Source organism: Cystoisospora suis (assembly GCF_002600585.1).
Source record: "Cystoisospora suis strain Wien I chromosome Unknown contig_308, whole genome shotgun sequence".
NCBI lineage: Eukaryota > Apicomplexa > Conoidasida > Eucoccidiorida > Sarcocystidae > Cystoisospora > Cystoisospora suis.
In genome coordinates, this window is record NW_027153109.1 from 106,814 (window position 1) to 125,990 (window position 19,177).

The 19,177-nt window shown below is 52.8% G+C and overlaps 4 protein-coding genes across 4 annotated transcripts; 2 read left to right on the forward strand and 2 right to left on the reverse strand.

Annotated features, from left to right (window-relative positions):
* Nucleotides 1–442: 442 nt before the first annotated feature.
* Nucleotides 443–3,496, reverse strand: CSUI_000803 (uncharacterized protein; the record flags this gene model as incomplete). Its single annotated transcript, XM_068061010.1, has 2 exons — nucleotides 2,230–3,496; nucleotides 443–484 (listed from the first exon to the last, which is right to left on the reverse strand). Coding segments are annotated over exons 1-2 (414 nt in total), but the record flags the coding sequence as incomplete, so codon positions are not given.
* Nucleotides 3,497–4,662: 1,166 nt separating this feature from the next.
* CSUI_000804 (rab5-interacting protein) lies at nucleotides 4,663–9,872 on the forward strand. The gene is made up of 4 exons (XM_068061011.1): nucleotides 4,663–6,208; nucleotides 7,144–7,371; nucleotides 7,960–8,870; nucleotides 8,956–9,872. The coding sequence occupies exons 1-3, from the start codon at nucleotides 6,071–6,073 to the stop codon at nucleotides 8,014–8,016; spliced, it is 423 nt and encodes a 140-aa protein (XP_067927017.1). The 5' UTR covers nucleotides 4,663–6,070; the 3' UTR covers nucleotides 8,017–8,870; nucleotides 8,956–9,872.
* On the reverse strand, nucleotides 8,910–13,106 carry CSUI_000805 (rhoptry protein). The gene has a single exon (XM_068061012.1). It carries the CDS (start codon nucleotides 12,556–12,558, stop codon nucleotides 9,175–9,177), a length of 3,384 nt encoding a protein of 1,127 aa, XP_067927018.1. The 5' UTR covers nucleotides 12,559–13,106; the 3' UTR covers nucleotides 8,910–9,174.
* A 1,481-nt stretch (nucleotides 13,107–14,587) lies between these two features.
* On the forward strand, nucleotides 14,588–18,095 carry CSUI_000806 (pub domain-containing protein; the record flags this gene model as incomplete). The annotated part of the gene is made up of 3 exons (XM_068061013.1): nucleotides 14,588–15,768; nucleotides 16,801–16,916; nucleotides 17,745–18,095. The coding sequence occupies exons 1-3, from the start codon at nucleotides 15,636–15,638 to the stop codon at nucleotides 18,093–18,095; spliced, it is 600 nt and encodes a 199-aa protein (XP_067927019.1). The 5' UTR covers nucleotides 14,588–15,635.
* Between the last annotated feature and the right edge of the window lie 1,082 nt (nucleotides 18,096–19,177).

The window sequence follows — 19,177 nt, forward strand, 5'->3', positions numbered from 1 at the left end:
GACTGGTCGGCAACACCTCCCAACCGTCCAACGTGTTTCGGCAACAACGAGAGAGTCTCTCTAACGCCATCAGTCACCCCTACCGTAGTTGGTGCCTAATTTGCGAAATGTGCCCTCCAGTCGAGTGTGCACCGCTAGTTACGCTGCAAGATCGCATGCTGCCACGGGGCCCGTTATTCGGGTTTCCGCAACTCCAAAAGGAGTACGGACCGACAACAGGCATACTGCAGCAGGATCACCCGCCGGCCAGCTCAGACTGCGGCGCGATGCTTGAAAGAACGTCTGGCCCGCTGTAAAACCAAGACCAGGCTCTCTTGTCCGAGACAAAATCGCCCCGGCCCCAGACGGACGGTCCCCGGCCTCTCCTTTTGTAGCAAGCCTACTTGGTGGAGGGGTTTTCGTCGCCAAGTACAGACCGGCGCCCACGACGGCGAAGAAAACAAGGGCAGGAACCAGGCTTCGCAGGCTCAACAACGAGTGGCTGCTGCAAAAGAAATATGGGAAGCACCACATCGGTCCAGGCTTTACATGAGCGCTCCCCGAATACAATCGTCTGGACACGAGGTAGGTCCGTACACGGAAGAGAATCATGTTCGCTGTGGAGGGCTCCGACCGAACGCGCGTTACACGGCAGCCAGCACATAGCAACGGCCAAGTGAACTGACAGATATGTGAGAAGGGGGGGAACTCAGAAACCACGAATGCCCAAGTAATGGAGACGTAGCTCATCCTTGAGGTGCATAAAAGTCGCTCTGTTGTGCTTTTACGAAGAAGTCGAAGACGCTCGTCAGAGCTGTCGCTGGCTTACGCTATGGCTCGGCTACCGTACTCGTCAAAAGGGTGTTTGCTGAATCCTTCCCAGAAACACACGACCCCACTCCGGCAAGTAGAGTGTTGTACGCTCAGCTCAAGGCCCCTTTAGATCAGTCTAGTTCCTCCGTGTGGACTAAGATGCTTGAGAAGATCCGCACCCTCGGGCCTGCCTTGGCACAGGAAAAATTTCCTCGGTGTTGCCGGGTCGTGGGTAAGGAGATTCAGCTTCCGGCCACGATTCTCGCGTAGGATCAAGAAACTCTTCGGCAGCACACGCTGTCGCGGCAGTGAGCTGTCTGTAGCGACCGGTAAACTATTGCTGCACGACGAGACCCCCGAGAGACAGCCCCTTCCAACCCCCTGTGCTATGAAAGCTCCTCCCTCCCCCCCCCAGCTGCTTGCAACCAGCGTCTCGCTTTGTGAACGTGCTCGCATCAGAACTTGGAAATTGTATACCACCCCGAACAGCTGCGCTAGAGTATCTTTCTGCCCGACCACGCAAACCGAAACTGACTCGCTGTGTCCGGGTCTAGGACCGCCAAAGCAAGTAGGCGGACACCCCTACGCGACCCAGTCCCACCTCTCTGTAGTTGCCGATCAAGTCGATGAACGCCCACTACAACCAAACCCCTCAGTTTTAGTGTATCCCCCACGTGACACTCTACATACGCCCCTAGTGACAATAGAGTGTTATCTAACAGAGCGGCCAAGGATGTACCCGCGCTTTCGCTTGCCAAGCTTCTTCAGCGGCTGAAGGGACGGAGTCTGCTTTCAGTCGGACCTCTCGGTGGGTGGGCAGCTACGAAGACAGCTGTGGCACCGACACTCCAGATGAACGCTCAGATACATGATACTGCGGGGAGTTTGTTTGGCCAGAAGGCCCTAAACAGAGTTCGTCATTACACTAAAAACCGCAACAAATATGAAGCGCATCCTAGACATCACGACACATCTGGCACTCTGACGCTCTGGGTTTATATCTACACATATCTGCCTGGTGTCGCTACCACTCCCCTCACGGAAAACGCGAGGTCGGTGAAATTTGTCGACAAGAGAACATCAAAGTCAGGAGGAGCTAAGCGAGTGCGAGGTGTACAAAGTAGGAGTAGACTCAGATCAGTTCCCCCCTGAGGGGCAGGCGTGAGCCCTCCGTAGTAGGGAAAACCCCTCAGTAGCGAAGCTAGAGAGATAAGGGTCTCCACCTTCAGCAAGATTAAGTATACTTTCTTCGAGGATCGTCACCGGGGGAAAGGGGGGGCCTCTCACAGTACACTCACTGGCAGTCACGGAATCCGAGAGTGCCTTACCCCCGCCTACACCACAGTGGTGGTACTGTTGGTTTCCAGGCTGAGCCCCGCCGGTTTTAGAAGAAACCGGTGCTGTACGGCGTCACGAGCAGAGGAGTCCCTAGCTTACCGGCTCTTAGCCCTGGGGCGTGTCTTGGAGTAGGTGTCAGCGTACACGGAGGCACGTTTGTTGTACGCACGCGAGTGGGCTCGTGGACGTCTTCCGTCACGTCCTTCCTCGGGGACGGGACGACGCTTGTGAGCCGCAGCACGGCGCCTGGATATTGCGAACGGAGCGGCGCCGCCGGGGGGTTTCTCTGTCGCTGCAGGCTCGTAGTACGACATATCCGAGAGGAGCGGGTCCTTCTCGCGAGTGCCTGCAACCTGCGCTGAAACCAACCATTCATCGTTGCTAGCAGTTTCCCTTATGGCGCTCCATACGTAGGCCCCCAAGAGCGAAGCTACTCCGGCCAGCACTAGGCGTGAGCGGATGTGAAAGCTCATCGTGATAGTAGTCGGGTCACCAACACGAGGGAAAAATAAAGTCGTACAGAGAACCCTGTCGCGCTCCGTCACAGAGCGAAATCAAATAGATGGGATACTCAGGAAGAGCGCGCGAACGCCAAGAATGGAGGGAAAAGAGCCACTACAATCGGACCCTCTGTAATACGCACCGATGGAGCGAGGAGATGCAGCAACGAGAAATCTACCAGGAGAGCTCGGGTTGTTCACGAAAGAAGAGCTATCCAGAGAAGAAACTGCTGTGATAAAAAACAGCTGCGATTTCTTCGAAGGGCTATGAGAAAGCGCAAAGAACAATGCATGCCGCTGCGGGTTCTCCAGTCGCTGGCCCGTTGACCGCAAGAAGCCCCGGGGACGAGCATCGGGTGATCCCTCGTTGGACGCCTTCAGCAAGAGAGGTTACGGAGGATACCCTACCGTGCAACGCTGTAGGTTGCGACACTCTGCAACGGTATTCGTCAACCGGCGTTCACGATACAGGCATTTTTGAACAGTTCGCCTTCTTGGCCGGAGACTGCCTGGCCTCGAGCATCGTGCCTGTTACCACAGACCATCTGCAAAGGGGCGCGAGTCGATTCCACCCGGCCACAGTCAGAGGTACGCAGCCCGGGGCCACGAGCTGCTTCAAGAATTTGGTGTTTCCCTGTTCTCCGCAGACCATGGTGGAAGTGGTGCACCCTTTGACCAGGTGAGGCAGCACTCTCGTTTTCTTCCTTCGTTACATGTTCAACTGGGCTCAGTTGGGGGCCCGCACCTGACATCGAGATGGCGCGCCACAACCGTGATGGTGTGCCACATTCCCCCGGCGTCGACACGGCGACGGCCGCTGCCTCGTGTTTGCCTCTGCGGTCTTGTTTTTACCGTATTCATGGATCGAGGTTCCAAAGTTGTGGGGCATTTCCGGCCCGGAGGTTCAGTCCCGGAACGCGCTCGGTCCGGTATAGCAACCCATTTCAAAGATGGCTCCTGGAGCCAGATGAGTCCACTTGAGGAGTGGGCAGCCCCATGGACGGAGGAGTTTCGTCTCTCCGCTGCCATCCGATGTAGTGTAGCTTGCTCGCGGCTTCTAAGGCGACCAAAAAACGCATCCTTCCACACATGAAAGCGTTAAGCCGGGGAAGCTGTTGCCCGGGACCGTCAGCTCAGATCAGACGCCGGGAAATTCCGCGGCACAGACCGAAAACTACGGCGCCTGTCTGTGCTCCACGGCTGAGACTTTTGTCCGACGCTATGGCGGCTGCTTGGACCGGTACGCCAGATGGGCCCTGCACAGTACCAGATCGTGTAGCTGAGAACTGCCCACCGACAGCGAATACGAAGCGCACATGGCTCACAGGCGTTACTACATGACAGACTGGGAGGATTCTTTTGCAAATTGCTGCTGGTACTCTCCCGAGGTGGGCACCTGTCTACTTGTGAGTTGTGGCATGCTGGTTGCCCACAAGGGCTGTCCTGTCAGCGGGGCGGACGCCCCGTGCATGATTCAGTCGCTCACGACCCTACGTGCCTGAGTTCCTTTCCCGCCACGTACATACCGGACGACCGACCCTCGTAACTACGACGCGGCTCCCTCCAGACTGCCCTGTCCGCTCGGCGAGTAATCTTCTCCGCCGGGGTGCTGGAGCAACAACGAACTCAGCGCAGTCGCGCTCGCCGGCAGCAGCCGTGTAATGCGCTTAATAGCAGGAGGGACACTGAACGCACTCCACTGACTGCAACAGCGCCTCGGGATAGCGTCGACTCTGCCGCAGCAGGAGGGTGAGCCAATATAATGCCTGCTCTGCCTCTTCGCAACTGAAACTAGCTGCCGTACGGCGCCACGGAGAACGCCGACGAGCCGTGCCTCTAGAGACCTAGGTGTGTGTCTGCGTGCGAAGCGTGCTCCGTCGTCTCGTTGACTTGCCTTCTGTGGGGATGCTCAGGAGGAGACGCTAATTTTTTTTTCAAGCTTTCCTAAGTTTCTGCAGCAGCCGTCGCAGTCAGTGCTTCCGCACAAGGGAGACCTGACAAGGGAAAAGGGGCACAATCAGTGCTGCGGGATGCGGGTCTGACCGCGGAAAAGCACGCCACACGGAGGGGGGGGCGCAACACGTAATCTCTTCGTAGTCGGGTCATTTCACATCTACCTATGTAGGAAACTGCTCAGGGAAGTTTCACGAGTCCACGCTAGGCTCCGAAGGCGGAGGCAGGCCACTGCTGTGCACCCGGTATCTTCACTTACTTCTCTACTCCATGGTCAAGTGACGTTTCACTTTCGTCCTTGTTGGACAGTGGCTTTCACGTGTTTCGAGTCCCTGCCAATAGCTTTTTTTGTTTGCGGCACACATCAGGCCAGCCTGTCATCAAGCGGGGCTCGTGTCTGCTGCAAGTCGTCGCCGCGGTCCCTGCTCGCTTCCGTTTCCAGGAGTCAAAACAGGTGTAGCCCACACCTCCTTCAAAAACTTCCCTAACTGCGAAGATTAGGTGAAGAGACCCGGTCCACATGACATCACGGAGGACTGAACGGAGAAGCAAGCCTTCCTAAACCTGCTTTACGGGACATCACCGGAGTCTGTGGCTGGGAGCATGCAAGAGTGGATTGAACGGCGAACGTGCTATCCCGTTCACCTCGTTGTCTCATCCTGAAGTGGCCCTTTGCTGCGGCGAATGAAAAATCGCCCCGTCCTCCCCTTGCATGTTTCCCCAATGAATAAGAGTTTCTTTCCTCGCACTGCCGTTCCTCACGTGCATGGCTCCCGGCGGGTGGTGCGAGTGTCTCTCTTTTTCTTCACAGAGTCAGTGTTCCCGAGTCGTATGGCGTAGCTGGATTTCAGGAGGTTGCAGCATTTCTGTAGGCCTTGCGTGTCAAGCGGCACGCACATCCGGCGGCCGCTTACAGTTTGCGCGAATATCCGGGACTCGGTCACAAGTTCGCTGCGCTACGCTCGGCGTGGGTGATTCAATTGACGGCAGTTGCCGGCCATGTCCCGCTACCACCTGGTTGCGGTTCGATCCAGGCGTCCGAGACTCTGCCTGGTTTCTGCTAGCTTGTTGACAGTCGATGCCGGCTGCTGGCTCTCAAGGAGAACCGCCAAATGAAGTTGGACGGAAAGGAAAGGGCTCGTTTCATTGTCACAGTAACGTTGTATGGATCCCTCCTTGATGTCGCTTCACATGCACACACCTTGTCCCCCTCGTTATCATTCTGAAAGGACAGGCAGAGGGCTCTTCCGCTCCAAGCGGCTTTAGCTGTCCTCATAGTAGCGACGTCGTCTGTGGCAGATGTAGTTCTTCCAGCTGTTCCCGCGCAAGTTCTTCTATGCCTGCCTTTTGCATGAAGTCCGCCTCTACTTTAAGTTTTGCTCAGCAGATCGGCCGTCCCCCCCTGCGTAGAGGTGGCTGGCGTGTCCGCACTTCAGGCTTCCTTTCTGTACAGACTGTACTCTGACTTCTGTTTTCGAGTCCACAGCATGTCACAAGGACAGTCCTCACGGCAGGCCAAGGCCAGTAAAGAAGGGAATCCGCAGGATGCATCGGTCAAATCAGGAACCACAGTCTCCCTTTTTTCTAAAATTCTCCATCCTTCGAGCCATGGAGACTGGCATAAGGTATGCTCTTGTACACCTGCGATGGAACGTCACTGTTTTGCCGTGTAGCCTGTCGCCTCCGAGGCATGTCCGTATTTGCTCGCGGTCTATGAAGGCTGCGCGTGTATTGGCCTAGGCCTGTAGAGCGCTATCCAAGGCCTTCCTGCAGTGACCACATCGTCGGCTTCGTAGATGTTCTGCCCAGTGCAGCAAATCTGTACTCTGCAGCTTTGGATCGTGGTGTACCCAGGTTCGCCCATGAAAGAGGAAGCTGCCCTAACAACCACGCTTCGTCATGAGACGGTCCATCGCCATGCAAACAAGACTGCCCACAGCAGAATTACTCTGATATCGCTGATCACCACACTAGCATATAGAAGAAAGGCCTTCCACTCTCACCGCCCAGTTCGGAACGCTGTCTATCTTAGCACATGCTTCAGACCAGGAGAGACAGCTTCTGCACCTCATACCAAGGCACAGGAACTGGCCAGAAGCATTGCTGTGACTCTTGACATGGCTCCCTTTCACCCTGAACAGCGCAGTACATCCTATCCTGAAAAGAGTGGCCGTACAAGCTGGATTCAGTGACAGCTGAACGTGTTATCGCATGACTGGTGTACTTCACATGACACAGCCGGTCGTGAGCTCTGTGCACGAAGAAAGTCAATCGCGTTGAATGCTATGCCTCAGCCTTTCTGTACCACGCTTCTTGGAAGAACAGCCACGGAGAGATGCAGCAACGTGTAGACATCGTACATGACCATCTGGTTGTACGCGAAAGGTGTCTACTCTTTTACAGAAAAATGAAAGGTAGCCTTTCTCAATGTATTCAGGTCAATAGCCTAGACTCCTACGCTGGTGTCGACTCCTTCTCTATTTCCGACAGTGAAAATACTCTCGTTTCCCGCTTAGGACAACGCTCGATGTTCTTTGTTATCATTTCTTTTTTTTTACAGGATGAAGTGGTGGATGTTTTCTGGTGGCTTAAGCAGAGTGCAGCTATTCTCACGGGGGTCGCTCTGGGGTACCTGGGTGTCACAGGATGGCTTGGCTTTGTTACCTTCGCTGCTGTTCAGTACTTAATAGCAAATCTCTGGGCGCAACATGCGCAGCTTGTAGGAGTGTGCATTGAGCCGTTTGAGGTATTCACGGAAAGCGCTTTCGTTGCTGCCGGAACGTTCGTGGTAAGTACGTAAACACGTTAATAAGCATCCATTCCCATGTAGGCATAGCCAGTGTGTTTATGAGAGTCTGACAGTGGCTTCGTAAATGCTGACCGTCTACAGGGTCTCGGCAGTCGTCAGGGGACCACCGCTGCAAGGACACCCTCTCTTCCCAAGAATACTTCGGGATATGGCTCGGATATACTCCCCCATGGGAGTGCAGGCTGTACATGGGTCGGGTACACTCTTTCATGGGAATGCAGGATGTACTTGTGAAGTTCTATCCGTCTGACTACAACTATGTAAATAGGAGCACAAGTACGCAGTACAACTGCTTCATTGCATTTTTGCGTGTCACGATACGTAAACGCCTACAGACATATTTGTGCACTGCGCGAAACTGGTATACTTCCACTGTTCAACACGAGACCCGTTTGCAGGTCTCGGGCGAGGGAAATAACAGTGACTGCACTGATCTGCTTACCTTAAGCCGAATCAGAGTTGCTAGGAATCCTCCCAGGCGGAACCCTGTCTACGGGGGGGTAATCCAGCCAGCAAGCACCCAGTGTTGGCGTGGATATGTCTGTCCGTACTGTTTTTTATCTTCAGATCTTGTGGACCCTCGTTTATTCCTTGAAGGTTTCGGTTGGCGGGGCGTTTGTGTGACCAAGCAGACATGCGAAACGGCATATGGAAGAAGAGGACTCCTGGCGGCTGCCGACACGAGGAATCTTTTGACGTTCTTTCCCCGTCCTTCGCTACACGATGTGGAGTCGTCTTAGAGAGGGAGTATTGCCTATCTGTTTTAATTAGCTTACCATTGTGCACGAGTTCCTTCGTGAAGCCACACGCAGGGTGCTATGAAAATCGTCTCCCGAGTCTTCCCGGAGTGCCACCACCATCATGATCTGTTTCAGTCGCACAGAATTGATGAGGTCTCACTTACGGAGTGAAGCTTTCCTCTCTGCATTTTCATTAGGCGGTTCCCTGGGTAAAAATTGAGACCCGTTTTTTCCTGTGCTAACGAAAATGCGGAGCCAATCCAATTCCACTCAAACGCCATAGCGCGGAGCTTCGACGGTCTTCAACTGTGGTGCCGTGACACTCTCCTGCCTGGATTCTGAGAGACTGCCTGGTCTCTACTGGGACCGCGTTACCGCATGACGCTTCCTAGAGTGATACGTTCCTCTCTACGGACTGTTCTAGGCTTACATTGTATGAAACAGGGGGCGCGCTTCACCCGCGTCTTTCATCCATCTCGGTGGGGCTTTTCGTAAGCAGTGGCGGGTAACACAAATGAGGGGTCTCAGTCCACTTCCCTTCACCCGTCTTCGGGCCCAGGCCGACGGTCCGTGTCGTCTCTTTGGTCCACGTGGTGCAAGTGGAGGTCTTAAGAAGTCTGCTACTTGCCTATCTGCGTCGTGTGCGGTGTCCACATCACAGCAATCGTGGTCCGCTGCAAAGGTATTTATTCTTCAAAGAAGACCGGCTTCAGTGTATACCGACCGAAGCCGCACAAGGTAACTGGTGAGCACTTTGTTTCAACAGAAAACTAAATTTGACGGCACTTTCGTCCCCTCGATCCTGTTTGTTAATTACCCATAGCACGGATTAGTGAACTGGCAAGCTACGGAACAAAGCATGCGTTCACTTGAGTAACCTGCATCCACCGGTCCACTACATGAGACAAACAAAAACGCCTCGACGACGCGTAGCCCCGGAGGTTCTCCAACATCATCGGGAAAAAACAAATTGGGCTTCCGGCATACTTGCCTGCTGCAACAGCCCTGCGCCGATGTGAGACACAGAGGTTTTCAGAGGCGACTATGAAAACTGATGCGCTGCGACATCGCCAACTTGTCTGGCCCCTTCGACAGATGGCCCCGTCCGCCCTTGGCCGTCTGGCGGTGTTTCGCTGCTCTCGAGAACTTTTGGCTTCGTGCCGACGCTCATGTCTTGGAAGTAATCAGCTGAATGCCTGTAGAGCTGTCCACTAAGCCGGGTAATGTACGCCCACGCGTACGCCACTGGGCAGAAGAGGTTGTTCTCGTCCTCTTGTTTTCTTCTACCCGTCCGCGGATCATAGTCGTACAGTGACCGGATCCAAAATTGCGGAGTGCCAGTCCAGTCGACAAAAATCAGGGACTCCAGCAACATATCTCTCACGGCCTCAATCTTCTCTATTTCCTTGGCAGGCTCTTCGTTTGCCGTGCCGTTTTCCTCAGCCTCCCCCTCCCTCATGGCGTGAGTTATGCCAGACCTCAACTGGGCTATTGCATGCGCGGCTCCCTTCTTGATGGCCTCATACACGACACTTCCCCTCTCCTGGTGAAGCTCTTTCCCCACCATCTCGTAGTGGTCCTGGATGACGCGTGGCAGCTTACTTTCCGGATCCCCGCCAGGATACAAAAACTGCGTGTGTAAAAACTTGAGATACTTGCACCCTTTCTTCTCTTTTCGATTGCACTTCAAGTGCTGACGGACGTATGCATGACAGTCTCCTATCCTCTTACCCACATCACACTTCTGAGGATTCAAGAATCTCAGATCGTGAAATAAGGGACTGCGCTCAAAGGCGCACCCCTCGCCGCGACCATCTTTCCGGGACAGTGGAAAGGCGGTCTCGCAATTCTGCCACGACGGCGATCTGCAGTCGAATGTCAAGTTGTACAGGGTGTCGTACGCTCGTTCGGCAAGTGTGTAGAATGCATTGGCTTCAAAGCCTGGGTTAATCAGAATATCTCCCGGCTGCTTGCAAATCCCTGAGAGGAGGGCAGTTGGATCTGCGGCGCTGGAGCCGACACACGTCTCTAGGTGGTCACGTCGTTTGAAGGTATTGATCGAGAGAAGGAAGCCCTGATTTTCATAGAATGATATGCGTTTCTCTAATACCATAGTAATCTTCATCCTTTCTTTAGTAAACATGTCCGTGACGCTATCCAAAATCCAACCCTCTTTGAACCCTAGAAGCGAACATATGCCTGTCATAATTTTCAGCAAATCCCTTCCGCGAACGGCTGTTTCCCTGATGTGGCGCTCGGTGCCAAGGAAGCTCACGCCACATCGCCACGGATCCTTGTCTTCGAATTCTATCCCGATCAGGCGATTCACGGGCATGTTACCTGACCTAAGAGTCCCCGTATATTCACTGTTAGGGATGTTGACATATCGAGGTTCACAGATGTAGTTCGAAAACCACCCCACCAGATTAGTGGACACGCGAAAATGTCCATATTTGGTACAGATGAACTTTAAATCAAAAGAACCTCCATCCCGGGCAGGTACCCCGGTAACTGTGAATTCTCCCCTCTCCTCGAACAATGGAGAGGCCAACCACAGTCGACGAAGGCCCGCGTCACTTTCTGCCCTAGCTGGATTCAGATTTGAAACCGCTTTGAGGTCTTCGAAAGCGTAGGAATCTTGAAGAGGTTGCACTGTTCTGCCATTCGACAAGATCACGGTTCCCTGGGCAATCAATTCATCCTTTGTTTGACTGTCTATTTCGCTTTCATGGGATGACGCCCCACCTACGCTTTTTTGAAGAAGGACCGGATGCTGTCCGGCATCTCCTTGACGGGCTCCGTCCAAGCTAGTGGGAACAGCGAGGTGCTTTGCGCTTCTACGGACAAACACTCGTCCCATTTCCCGAAGATAAGCAAGCTCCTTCTTTATACAGCCGAGTGACAGTGATTCCCAGTATGCTTTCGAGGGGTATAAGTCGAGGTACCAGATCGGAAACCGAATGACCTCAGACTCAATGCTATCAGAGCTGGGCTCCAGAGAGATATCCTTGTCCGCAGTATGCTGCTTTACATGCAGCATCTCCTCTTCGTACCATCTGGTTTGATCTGAAGTTTCGAACAGGCGGGCGACGCGAGGTCCTATCAGCTGGTAGAGGACCTTCCACGTCGGCTTTTCCAGAAGCATTGTCTTCATATGGGAGCCTCTGGGCGTTACAGAGGGAGCCAGTTGCTCAACTTCTTTAGAGACGTAGTCAAGAAACGAACCGGCCTTGGCGTCGAAGCGTGGACTTGTCCGGACAGCAGAAATACAACCAAGCAGAGTACTCCCGGGACGACAGGCCTGACCAGCAACAGCTTCAATATGAGAAGAATAATAACCTAGACCCACATAAATGGTACAATCTCGTACGTCCGTGGAACCTTCAGAGACGCGTGCACTCTCTATCGCCCTTTTCAGGGTGGAAATGGCTCGGTCATAGAAGCCCGAATCTATAGCCACACCTCGCCAGGAGAGACTGTCTAGCTCACGACTTGGTAAGAAGTCAGCCTCACTCCTGTCGTTCTCGCCGGGATGCGGCTTCGTAGGCTTAATTCCGACGAATGAAAGAGAATCGAAAGGCTTGATGTAGCGAGCAGGAACAGGCTGAAATCCGATAGATGTTAAGCCTTTTGGATGCAATTCAGGTACGAGATCTAGCAAAGGATTTCCACCGTGAACGACCAACTGCGAGTCAAAGCCAAAGGCGACGCATACCCCGATGGCTCCTTCCAGATAAAGAGGGGTCTCAGCTCGTTCTGTTTGGTGAATGATCCGGCAGAGAGACTGGAATGGCTCTCCTTGCTTAGTCGATGCTTTAGAATCGACATCGCTAGACCTCTCGGGTGGCAGCTGAAAAATGAAGCCTACTTTCAGAGATCCAGGCAGAGCACGGGGTTGTGAAAGGACGCATCGGACAGCCGAATCCGGACTTCCCTCCAGCCGAGAAAGGCTGCAGAAGAAACGAAGCTCTTCGATACCTCCTAAAGAGAAAGTCGGTATAGTCTCAATCTCGAAAGACGGGGAACTTGACAACTGTGCTCTGCTCTTCCGGTCGTGCTCGCTTCTCCCAGCCGCTGGCCTCCGATCTGATAACAAGAGCTCTTCAACAATGGAATCGAAAGCCCTTTTACCCGACACCAAGGCTCTCTTCACCGTCTCCGTTTCGTCCATTCCGCGCGAAGCCTCATAGACTGCCCGGAGTGCGTCGAACTTGAACGTGGCTACTGGTGGCCTTTTGAAGGACCCCGAGTAACTGGATCCATCCTGCTCACTTTCACTGGGAAGAGAGAGCCCTGTGGACGGAGTATCCGCAGATTTACCCGTGGCAAGCTCATACAGATGAAGAACAACCAAAACACATAAAACTCGGGAATATGCCGAGAACACATGCTGCCGTCGCAGCCATGCAACCAACGAGGGCGCCATACCGGCGGAGGGGAAAAAAACGGCACAGGAGTGGAGAACTGAAGGTGAATGTCCGCAGAGAGGAGGATCCGTGGCTTCTGTGAATCGGGTGGCTAACGAGGTGGAGTACACCAAGCCAGACAACGCTTCCAAAAAGACTAGTGATGCGGATCTCTAAGCATTCCTCTACTGGAGTGTGAAGACGGAGCCTCTGTATCTTCGCCTAGGAGTTCCGTGCTGTAAATCTTCTCATGGGTCGAGGCGAGGAAGCCTTGTTGGACCGCAGCGGACAGGTGGCCCTGGCATCTCTCCCCATTCCGTTCAAGAAAAAGCCATGAATCTCCAAGCGTAGTAAAGTAGAGATGACAAATGGATGCAAGAAGCCCGGGTCTCCAAGAAAGAGAGCGCGCCGCAGTGCCACAAGTACTTAATGTCCGTTTGGGATCTGCCCGACTCCGGCGAATGCCGGCATGTCTTGGGAAGACAGACTAGCCACGGTGAAGAATGGCTGAAGACCAACACGTTGCCATTGGTACTTCGAAGCTGGTACATCAGAAGAGTGAGAGCACTCCAAACAAGTTGCTTTTTTTCGTCGAGGCATGTGATGCTCTGGGATTGAGCTGCAGATTGCCCCGTGCTGGCGATGACCAAAACCACACGTCTGCGTAGCTAGCGCGATGCCACATCAGTGGCTAGATATGCTGTCTAGTGACGCGTACGCAAGACAAATGTCGAACGCGGTTGCAGATATATTTTGCGCACAAGCGCGCTTCAAGAGTGGCAAAACGTTACATCCCTTACGTGCCGTTTGGCTCGGGCTTCTCCGAAGCCCGACAAGAGCTAACACCTCAGCCGGTCTGATTCTAGGTGGAGCAATGCCGCAGCAGCACTAAAAAACGAGCGCCTTCGCTGCACGGGGTGAGAAGGGTGCAGTAGTGAAAGCGACAACTTTTTCCCCCACGCGCGGCAGCGCGCGTTAGAGACATAATGGCCTACCGGGGACACGATGGTGTGTTCCGCTAAACTGTCAGACCGAGCTACTCTGTTGGGTGCCCCTGGGAAACCACCCACTACTAGGTTGTTCCTGCTCGACCAAGAAGCAAATCAAACTCACATCGCCGGCTGAGTATCCTCCTAGTCACCGTCCTTTCTTGACCGGCCTGTCCCCAGCAGAGAGTTTTACTGTCCAAGGATCGTGCGTACAATCCCGTACGTACGCGTCGCCTTCCGACTTGTTTCGGCAGGTCCACATGAATCGTGGTCTTTCACTATGACACCCTGACAGGTGGAAAGTGCGAGTCGCGAACACCCCGGATAGCGCACTATAAACGCCGCGACTCAGCCTTTAAAGGAAGATTTTCTGCGTCCCCGGTGAAGGAACTGGGTTCCTGAAGAGGCTCGTGGAATCCGCACCTTCTGAAGTTGTCTGGTTCCCGACGGGCCTCCTTAGGAATCCACGGTCACTGCTTTACGCCGCGAGGCAGATAGTCCGCGAATCTGTACAAAGATTAACCGCTCGACAGCGGGAAAGGAGCTGGTGGAAAAGGCAGCAGGTCTGTTCGAGTGCCGTCCAACGGTTCAGGCCCGGTGTCACCGCAGACTCCGCAAAAGGACTGAGCCAGGGATATAAAATTGCACTGCTTGGACTTGTTTAGCAGATGCACAGCATTTCGTGGGCAGCCTTGCGGCACAGCCCCGAGGACCTTTCTTGCAGAACCTTTCGCATGAAGTGGAGGACCCCTCACATCCGTGTGTCTGTCTCCGTAAGATGCACACGAGTTGTGCGGATTCGTGACGGACCAGCGGGAGGCCGAGTATAGAAGAATGTAGTGCCGCGGTTGGCGAACGCCGGAAAGTGTCTTCATTACGATATGACTAGAAACCACCTCTGCCTCAGCCGCATGAATTCCAGGTCACCGGCGACGAGTGCTTGGTCTCGCTGACTCGCGCGGCACCTTCGACGCACTGCACAAGTCACCCTGGACACCGGCGCCAGCGCCTCGTGCTTGCGCCTTTTCTCGGTGGCTGCGGTTGCCTCAACAGTATATCGATCCTTTATGGCGTAGTGGAAGCAGAGTCACGGCTTTCGTCTAGAGCACAGGCATCATCATCATTTTTGTCTTGTCGAAACTAGCATAAGTCAGGCGCAAGAAAATCATGGATTGACGTTAGCCTTCAGGGTGGGTCTCAACTCGAATCCAATGCTCTCGCAGTTGCGCCGCCGGTGACAATCTCCCTTGGGAAATGCTAGCAGCGCTGGCTCCGCGTGTTGGACCGCCTCACTTGTTGTTAACAGATATGTCCCAGTAACGCCGCTACAGCTTTTCATCCCGCATTCGCGCTTGGCTGTGCCCCGACTAAAGTTTCGCAGGTTACATGTCTTCACGTAGCCGACCACAAAGCGCCAGACATGCCGTGATCCGCTGCTTTCTTTCAAACAGCATTGCCTTCTTCGTGTTTTGCTTTCTTACCTGTCGAAGTAGACGGGGAAGAGACGTACTGGTCCATTCCCTTCTTGGAATGCAGCTCGCAAGTACTTGAGTGAGGTAGTGACTTTCGATGCACATACTGCTTTCCAGGATCTCAGCACAAATCCTCCATCATTCCGTGAGCGTGGCAACCTGGAACGGACTTGCGAGCCTGAAGCACTAGTCATTCTTGCGACGTGTACGCCTCTTAGCAACTTGGAATTCGTCATTTCTGCCAGTCTTTCTCGCGTTAGTACTGCCGAGCTGGCTCTCTACGTTCTCTGGAATTGCTCGCTATAGCGTGGTGTCAGGGGCGCGTACGGAGGTGCCAGATTCAGGTTAATGCTGCTGCTGCCGCGGATCGCTCATGCAGTTGGAGGCTTGATCTCTCTGTTTACTCTCGTATCGCCCGCTGTGTGTAATGGTAGCCCTTCCCTGAAAAGCCAGAGAAGTTTCGTCCCCTTTCTTGCCTCCTCCCCTTACATTTGACCCTCGTGTACTACGGAGATTCAAAACCTTGACGACGTCCTTCTCCGCCCCGTGTGACCGCGCTACGGATGCGTATATGCAAAAGAAGTTTGAGTCCCGTTATTTCCGTGCTGAGGTCTTCCACGCGTGAGGTCAAGCACCATGGCAACAGAGGGCCATGAGGTGACAAACCTGCCTGGCGGGGCGCAGATGGTATGCGACGGGGAAGTCTGTCGGCTACTGCCTGGTCCCTACCTAGCTGAAGAAACACAAGCATCCTCGTCCGAAACACCTGGTAAAACGATAGTAGGCTCTGCTCCTAATCCTCACCTGCGCTTTGTCTCGTCTCAGTACTCGCTGGCGGGATGTTCTCGATCTTCTATATTATGCTCACTATCCACTAAACAGCCAGAAGTCACTCCAGCCAGTCTAAGAGAGTCTTGTGAAACCTACTCTCCACAACAGACGAGGGCCGTATGTGTGCGGCTCCTAGGGTTGGAATTGAGTGCCCCGACCACGTGGACGACTTGCTGAATAACTCCTGGCTGCGCTTTTTAGATCCGCATACTCTCGTTATGGATATTCAGCTGGGATTTCTGGAGTGAGGTACATACGACGCCGCTAACGTTTCCGCCCCAGCAACACCGAGTGTACAGGTATATATATGCCTACGTCACCGGCACCTGTAGTGATCACTACAATAACTGTGTTTATGTGTATGTATATGTATCTGAGTGTATATGCATCATGTACATATCCACGTCGTTGCGGCTTACGATTCCGTCTGCTTCTCCGTGTTGGGTGCTGGCAACTCCGTATATACGGGATGAAAGGCAGGCCAGTCTTCAGCACATACGGGAGCATAGAGGATAGTGGGTCTCTAGGTTGCTGGGACAAGCAGACACAAGCGTGCCTATCTACGTTACCTATTCGACCATAGGTTGACTTCAGCTCGGATTGTTTTATGTATCTTTGTCGCCAACCGAAGCTGTCGAATCCATGAACTTTTCTTCTGTTTCAGTTTGCGAAGCATGAAAGACAAACGCCCTAGTGGGTCCACCGGAAGCTTTGCTACGGGGGGCTCTAGAGAAAGAAGATTCTATAGGTGGCACGGAGCCAGCAAGCAACTAGGGTGACATCAGAGACGTTCGACCCTCTGCCTAAGAGAGCGCAGGGATACCTTGCAAGCTCTTACACTGGTATTGCATTCCGGGTGTCTTACCTAGTGTTTCTCCTTGACTTCAACACAGTTCCCCGTGAATCCAGTCCAGTGCTCTGCTCCTGGGGCATCGGAACTACCGACTGCTGTTTCCACATGTATGTACAGAGGGCGAGAAGAAGCAGGAAGAAGCCGGGGGGGAAGCACAAGGCGAGGATGCCCACAGAATAGAAACCACTCAAGGAGGAAATCCAGCTTTTGTGTCTCAGCATGTTGATGAAGAGGTAGGCCACAAGACACTCATGAAAGTTTCTCCAAACAAGAGAATGTGCTTCTTTCTTTCTTTCTTTCGTCGGCTCCTGCCTTTCGTATATATATGTATATATATGCAAACTGACGGTACACACAAGGCAAACCGTTACACGTACAACTTGAAAAAGTTGAGCCAGTGGATTTCCTTCGTGTCTGCAAATTAGCCCAATCTGCACGATAGAATGGCTGCACTATGTCGAGCCGGATAAGCGCCATGCACATACAAGGTATGCTTGTACACTGAGTTTGTAGAGACACTATTTTCTGAGTGAAAGAGGACGAGAAGGTGAATGTTTGTGTACGCATTGCTCAAGGCTACTTAGTCACTTACACCGACATATCTCGCTTCATTCCTATACTGTCTGCCCGATCCATGTAGGAAAGAAAGTTCGGCCAACGCCAAGGAGCTGTATTGTGAAAGCGCTGTATCGCACGCTGTATACTGGCACTCAGTAATTCCCGTAGCTTGTTTCGGAGACGAGATTGGTGCTTCTTCGAATAAGGATTTCAATATCTTTACTGAGCTCAGGGAAGTCTGAGTCTTCCACGGACAGGCCCAGTGTATCCATAAACGACCGAGGTTCCACCGTTCCCTCTCGTGTCTCACGTATACTCGCTTTCGCGTACACGAACATACGTACACATGTACCGGAACCATCTCAAAATGAAAACCGAGAGATAGTCGTACAAGGGCTGAAGAGTCGTCGTCCGGTGTCTTTGAGGCTCTTTTGGAGTAGCCGTGAGCGGGACCCGGAGTGATTTGCCTTCGATGTCGGTTGGTTGTGATACGTGATGTACAGCAAGTCAGTCAGTTAGTCGATTTCGGTTTTCCACGACTCCGCGCCGAGAAAGCTCTTTTCTACGTGAGAACACAGCCCGGGGGGGGAGGAGTTGAAGCCGCTGTGGAGTGGCTAGAGGCGCATGCAGAGGACGAAGACATTGACGCACCTATCAGCGAAAGCGAGCAACCCAAAGAGAGAGTGCCAAGAGAAGTCTGGAGAGATCGCTCCCCCGGTTCTTCCTGTTGTGGAGGGGAGGGGATGGGAAGAAGAAGAAGACGACTTCGAGGGAGGGGGAGAACTAGGAAAGGAAGACTGTCCTGGGTGTATGGATTGCCCAGGGAGCATCGATGGTCCTCGCTGAGAGTTTGACTGAGTCGTGTAACTGTTAGTTTGATGCTGAAAGTAAGAAGAAGATGAATTCACATTATCACTCCGATCGTCTTCTCGAGGATTGCCCGACAAACTTTGCATGACATCTCCTTTACCTCCAGTCATCGTAGAAGAAGAAAGAGGGGGAGTATTGCTGTGGAGTGGGGTATCTTTATGGGAGGCATAAGAAGTCTGGCTACTATGATAGGAGTGCTAAATGTGATTCAGATTCGTAGGACTGATGATTTCATACACACGTCAAACAGAATAAACGAACCAACAGAACCAAAGAGATGAAACAGATGATCCTTTCTTTTTATGAAGGGGAAGTGTCTTGTCCGGCAGAAGAAAGAATCCAAGAGAAAAAAGAAAACCTTTAGGCCTTTATCTCGTCTATCTGGGAATGACTCGACTCATCAGAATGGTGTGTTTTTCTCCAGTGTCATTCAAAGGAAAGGGAAGAAACCAGCTTTTATAAAGAGGCCGGAAGAAACGAAGCCATCTCCAGTGCCAAGAACGACGTCTACCTTGTCGGGAGGCAAGAGAAGAAAAGAAGAAAGCGCTTGAAAGGTGGAGGAGAGAGAAGAACGGATTAAAAGAGAAAGGAATACAGTTAACCCACCCAGATGCAGGGAGCGAAGGAAAATGGAAGAGAGATGGGGGAGAGAAGCAGAGAATGAAAGAGAAAGTACGGAGAAAACTGCTGTTTTGGCGACGGGAAAGAGAAAGAAAGACCTTCCTGTTCGGATTGCCGTTAAGAAGCACCTGAAACTGAGATCGATGATGAGACAGAAGAGACAGGAAGAGGACGACTAGACTCCTTCTTGTTCCTGAAGAGATAAACTAGAGAAAACAAGAGGAGTGGCGGGAGAAAGACAAGATAACCTTTGTATTCTTCTTACCGAGTCGCCTGTTGATCAGGGAACTCACCTGATTGGATCGCAAAAGGAATGAAAACAGATACAGAGGAGGAGACGGGAAGAGAGATACAGAAAAAAAAGAAAAAAATTGCAAAAAGAGATCTAGAAAGGAGAAGGAACACAGAGAATAAAAGGGAAAAATCTCGTCAAAAGATAGGTCTG

Excerpts from the sequence above, each read along its gene's own strand:
- CSUI_000804 (XM_068061011.1), top strand. The coding sequence starts at position 6,071 with ATGTCACAAGGACAGTCCTCACGGCAGGCCAAGGCCAGTAAAGAAGGG. Across the intron at positions 6,209-7,143 it reads GCCATGGAGACTGGCATAAG|GATGAAGTGGTGGATGTTTT; the intron begins GTATGCTCTTGT and ends TTTTTTTTACAG. Across the intron at positions 7,372-7,959 it reads TTGCTGCCGGAACGTTCGTG|ATCTTGTGGACCCTCGTTTA; the intron begins GTAAGTACGTAA and ends TTTTATCTTCAG.
- CSUI_000805 (XM_068061012.1), bottom strand. The coding sequence starts at position 12,558 with ATGGCGCCCTCGTTGGTTGCATGGCTGCGACGGCAGCATGTGTTCTCG.